The 6046-nt window shown below is 44.1% G+C and overlaps 1 protein-coding gene across 1 annotated transcript; it reads right to left on the bottom strand.

The window, feature by feature from the left end:
• Positions 1–958: 958 nt before the first annotated feature.
• Positions 959–5929, bottom strand: LOC118756308 (the record flags this gene model as incomplete). The annotated part of the gene is made up of 2 exons (XM_036491081.1): positions 1615–5929; positions 959–1140 (listed from the first exon to the last, which is right to left on the bottom strand). Coding segments are annotated over exons 1-2 (4497 nt in total), but the record flags the coding sequence as incomplete, so codon positions are not given.
• Positions 5930–6046: the final 117 nt, after the last annotated feature.

Consider the following 6046-nt stretch of genomic DNA (forward strand, 5'->3'; position numbering starts at 1 on the left):
ACTTGTTCGCTTTAAAACTTTTGATTTATTTGTCCTCTTGCGAAAAACTGTGTCTATTTAACAATTTGACTTTCATTTATACCCAAATGCAATTATGTACAAAAACATGCCTATGGTCTGACTTTACCGCTAAATTTGTATATATGTACGGAAACATCATTAACTTGTTTTACTTTACTTCAACATTCTTAGGTAAAGCTATACCGATTGACGTACACATATATGTACATAGCAAATACTTGTATACATAAAACATAAGAGAAAACATAGTAAGAAGGGATTAGCTAAGAGTATAAGATCTTCACTGTTCGGCTGAACTTAATGTCGGTGACATTCCCGCGCCCGTAAACAAGCTGGATTCCTCGCGTTTACTGTGCAAAACACCGACATCTAAAACTGCGATTTTTGTTGCAGGTCTATGAAGAATTCCACACTTTGTTTTAACTTGTGCACTCCGGATTTGACCATCTTTAGATTTTATCACGTCGATAATAATGCCTTTGGGCCAGCTATTCCTGGGTAGATTATGATCCACTATTACAACAACATCGTTTATCTGTACCGGCGGTGGTTTTGTAAACCATTTGCAGCGTCGTGAAATGATAGGAACATATTCTCGTATCCATCTCTGCCAAAAGATATCAGCGAACTTCTGCGTCTGAGTCCAGCGTTCACGTAGGTTGTTACCGTCTTGACAAATAGGTTTGTATCCGCCTGATGACCCAATCAGTAGGTGGTTTGGTGTGAGGGCTTCGTCATCACCATTTTCAAGTGATACAAATGTGAGTGGTCTGGAATTAATAATGAACTCGACCTCGCACAACGCACTCCGCAAACTTTCTTCGTTGAAACTCATCGACGGAAGGATTTGATAAAGCACGCCTTTAACTGATTTTATCAGTCTTTCCCAAACTCCCCCCATATGTGGAGCCCCTGGGGGATTGAATCGCCACTTTACCTGGTCAAAGGTTACGATCAAGTCCTGGAATTTGATCTCTTTTAGCTTACCACAAATAATCTTTTCAGTCGCTCGAAAATTAGTGCCGTTGTCGGAAAATATCTGCCTGGGATAACCGCGACGAGATATGAAATTTTGTATGGCTAGGACGCACGAACTTGTGTCCAAACTGCCAGCTATTTCTATATGTATTGCACGGATAGTTAGACACGTGAATAGAACACCCCATCTCTTTTCGCGTCGTCTTCCCACCACAACCGATAGTGGTCCGAAATAGTCAATTCCGACATACGTGAATGGTCTCTCGAAGGCAGCAAGCCTGGCTGCAGGTAGCGGAGCCATTTGTGGGACTTGCGGCATGGAAATGTAATTTTTGCATCGTTGACACTGCTGGCGTACTTTTTTATATAGAGCTCTGAGACGAGGTATGACGTACTGTGCTCGTATGTGGTTGATTGTAGCTTCGTGCATCTGATGGTGAAAACGTTCATGAGCTGAGCGGACTATGAGAAATGTTACGTGATGGGAAGTAGGCAATACTATAGCATCTCCGCGGTTATTCAAGTGCTCTACTCGGGTTCTGCTTCTAATAACACCTTTTTCGTCTAAGTAAATATCCAGGTAGTACAATTTGCTTGTTTTGTTTAAGATTTTACCTCGCTGAAGGAATGTTAGCTCTTCGGTGAAATCCCTTTGTGCGTATTTGATTAAAAATTGTTGACCTTGTTCGATTAGATCGAAAGTTAGTCTGCATACAGGCGTTTTTGACGACACTTTTGCGCGTAAGATATTTACGTAGAGCAAAAACGTTGCCACGGCTCTGTACAGGCGCTCCCAATTAGAGAAATACTCAACGTTTAACGTTACATTACGTAAAGGTTGCTTTCCTATATGTAAAACAAGGTGTCGAATCTCTCTCAAATCGTCGTCTTTAGGGTCAATCTCGGTAAAATTCGGCCATGCCCCTTGCTCTTTTGCTAAGAACTCTGGTCCTGTGAACCACAAGTTGTAGTCAGAGCTGTCAGAAACCTTCGTGGCTAAATCGGCCGGATTTTGCTTAGAGGGTACCCATTTCCACTGACTTATGCTCGACGTTTCTAAAATCTCTCCTACTCGATGCATTACATATTGCTGTAATTTTCTCGGGTCCATTCGAATCCAGCGTAGCACAGTTTTCGAGTCTGTCCACCAAAACAAAGACCTAATGCCGATGCGTTGTACCTTGGCGACCATTGAAGCTAATCGTATACCTATTACTGCTGCTTGCAATTCCAGTCTTGGAATCGACAGCGGCTTGAGCGGTGCGACCTTGGATTTGCTGGCCATGATCATGGTGGAAATATCGTTACCCTTTATTATACGCAAATAACACACCGCAGCATATGCCTTTTCGCCAGCATCGACGAATGTGTGCAATTCGACATGATCGGCTTGTTTTAGAAGCAAAGAGTAGCAACGTGGTATTTCGACCGCCGTTATTAGCGCAACCATATTCTTCCAACGACACCACTTATCGTATAGCTCGTCGCACAGAGAATCATCCCAGGTAATTCCTGGCCGCCATACGTCTTGAAGAAGGATTTTCAATCCTATGGTGTAACAGCTAACAAAGCCCAGTGGATCGAAGATAGACATTAGCACCTGGAGGATTTCTCTTTTCGTCGGCGCATATGTCTCGTTAATGACGTCACGACGAAGTCTCGTAAATCTGCAAACATACTTAAAATTATCGCTGCTCGGATCCCAAAACATACCTAGTATTTTTGTCGTTGAGGCCCATTCTCCGACATTGTGCACAGATGCAGGATCATCGGTTAGTTGCTCCAGAACTGCCTTAGAATTCGACGACCAGCCTCGTATGTGAAATCCTGCGGCACGATGAATCTCTCTAACCTGTGTTGCTAGTTTCAACGCCGATTGCTCGTCGTCTTCACTGTCGATGAAGTCATCAACGTAGTGATTCTTTTTCACCGCGTCTGCAGCTCGAGGAAATTTTTGTTTAAACTTATCTGCATTCATATCACGTATGAAGTCAGCGATGCAAGGAGCGCAGTTGAGGCCAAAAGTTAGCGCGCGCATAACGTAAATACTCGGTTGTTGTAAGTCATCATTCTCGTCACGCCACAAAAAACGCTGGGCATGCATATCCTGCTCTCGGACGCTTATTCGGTGAAACATTTCTGCAATGTCACCACATACGGCTATTCGGCCAACTCTGAATGACAGCAAGATGTCTACAAGTGGATTGAGCAAGTCGGGTCCACTTAAGAGAAAATGGTTAAGTGACACACCATTTGCTTTCGCTGCCGCGTCCCAAACCATTCGAATTTTACCCGGTTTATTAGGGTTCATAACGACGAAAATTGGTAAGTGCCATGTTTTGGTTCTCGGAACGGCCGCTTCTGCCAATGAAAGCTTTTGGGCGTATCCTTTGTCGACTAAATTGTTGATCTGTTCTTGCATGGTAGATCGAAGTACGGGATCTTTGATGAATTTCTTTTCTAGGCATTTTAATCGTTGCAATGCATTTAAGTAACTGCTTGGTAGAGCCTCTGTCGGATTTCGCCATAAAAGCCCGACCTCGTAACGACCGTTTACTTGCTTAGAAGAACTGTTCAAGATGTCAAATGCCTTTACGTCGTCCTCTGATATAACCTCCATTGATTTTGGAGAATCTAGTGCGAAGGAGTCTTTAACTACTTCGTGCAGCTCATCATACTTCATTTGACAGTCGCACGTATGTACATTTAATCTAAATTTACCACCTTGGTAGCTCTCATACCCCTGCAACGTCCAGCCCAAACGCGTTTTTGATGCTATTGGTTGAGACCAATTCCCCTCTTTTACTTTGAGTGGAACCGCCAACTTCCAGTTATCTGCTCCAATTAATAGTGAAGGCTTTATGCTGCTGTACGATTTGATGGGTAGTCCCTTCAAAAACGGATACTTATTTTGCATTTCAAGTATATTGACGGACTGCTCAGGAAGGCCAAGGCTGTCAATCGCGCGAATGTTTTTTAACATGTATTTTTGGCTGCTAGTCGGACTAGAAATCTCTAGTGATGCTTTCTCGGAGTTTTCTTCGACACGAGTGGTATTCCCTGTCCATCGCAAACATAGTGGCCCGCGCTCACCCTTCACACCGAGTTGATCGAAAACTGTCCTCTCTATAAGTGTGACACTCGAACCTTCATCTAAAAATGCGTGAATATCAATGAAGTTATCTCCCCAGTACAAGCGGACAGGCACAATTCTAAACAGTGGACGCGCTTCGCCGCTGTTGTGAGTGTTTACTTGCTCCACCGTAGGCTCGACGAACTTATGCAGTAATGGGTGATGCTTTATGCTGCAGCCTTCTTTACCGCATACTTTGTCGATGAAACATTTGCGTCTGTGATGAGTAAGACATTGACGGCAAAGATTATTAGCTTTCACTATCTCCCATTTGCGGGGTAGAGCAAACTTTTTAAAAATCTCACATTGAGGCACTTTGTGCTCACGACTATTGCAAACACAGCAAACTTTAGTAGTTGGTGTGCGGTCTTTATGTTTTGAAAGTTCTGCATTCCCTTCGACGGTATGAGTGTTAACCGAGGCATGACTCTTATTTGATGCTAAGTTGACAACGGTGCTGGCTGCCTCGGCTAGGCAAAATATCCAGTCGCTAAATTGTTTTACGATTGGAACTTTTTCGTCCTTGCGATGGAGAGCCCAGCCCAGTTTATGGTTGTTGGGCAGTTTATCAACCAGTTCCTTGACCAGTAATGGGTTGTGAAGGTGCATGTACAGTTGACATCCCTCCATTGTATTGCATATGTTTCTTACGCAGAGAGCGAAGTCAACTAGGCCCTCTAGTTTGTCCTTCAGAGGAGGCATTGCGCGCGCTCTATTTACAACGCGCTCAAGTATGTATTCGGGTCTACCGAAACACATCCTCAATGTATGGATGATCTCTGGCACCATCGACGGTAAAAATAGTTTGCTTTTTACCATTTCGCGTGCTTTGCCCTTGAGGCTTGCCTGGAGCCGAATGAGGTTTTCGGCATCGGTGTATCCGGCGACTGCGGTACTGTTTTCAAAGTTAGATATAAACAGTGGCCATTCTTCAGGATCACCACTGAACGTTGGAAGCTGTTTGGGAATTGCTTGCCTGGCAATGAGCTGCGATTGTGACGGTCCCGTGTTCTGCATAAACATAGGGGCAGAAATCGACGGAACATCGCTGAATTGCGACAGAATTTTGTATTTACTATCCAAATACTGTTGCTGCATTTCCATCTCTTCCTTCAGCCGCTCCAGTTGAAGATTACGCTGTGCTTCGGACTTATCAAACTTCTCGCATGTCATACTCATCTGCTGCCGTAATGCTGCATCCGTGAATGTGTGTGGTGTATAGGTTGATGAACTAGAAATAGTGCTGGTCTCGAACTCATGTGGCCTTGCCGCCGTCGGAATCGTCGTGAAACGCCTGACATCTGTAGCTTGTGTTGACGTTGGAAGTGCGCCAAGCCCTATCGAAGTTGCGTAGGGTTCAGCTCGCATGAAATGCGAGGAAGTTGCCGCCATCGCCAATGGAAACGTGCTCCCTGTATCACGTGGTTGTGACATTATGAAGCTCGTTGATGTTGCTGTCGCAGTGCTTTGGACAACAGGTGTAGTTGTCATGGTGAGGACCGCCGTGGTCAGCGTAGATGCCCTGACGTGTGAATCCATTTGAGAATTCACAGCTGGCTCAAGTGATGGAACAGGTTGCGAGTGCCCTTTACCTTTTTCAGTAGTTGGCGATGATGAAGCTGTTGGTTTAGCGTTTGTAGCTGATACATTGCGCCGGCATACTTCGCAGCTCCAGCTCATATCAGCTATATTGCTGTCAACTCCTACACAGTCAAAATGATACCACGAATTGCAAGCGTCGCACTGTACCATTCTTTCGGTGTCAACTTCAACACATTTATTGCAGTTGTGCTCCATATTGTTGTGAATTTCTATTCAGCTTTTATTAGGAAAATTTCCTTTAAATCGATCAAAAGTTTTAAAGAAATGTTGCGTTTATTTAATCGCGACAGCTCGGAGGAACTCAAAACAATT

Source organism: Rhagoletis pomonella, unplaced genomic scaffold (genome assembly GCF_013731165.1).
Source record: "Rhagoletis pomonella isolate Grant_MI unplaced genomic scaffold, Rhpom_1.0 Rhpom_scaffold_09735, whole genome shotgun sequence".
In the NCBI taxonomy this organism is placed as follows: domain Eukaryota; kingdom Metazoa; phylum Arthropoda; class Insecta; order Diptera; family Tephritidae; genus Rhagoletis; species Rhagoletis pomonella.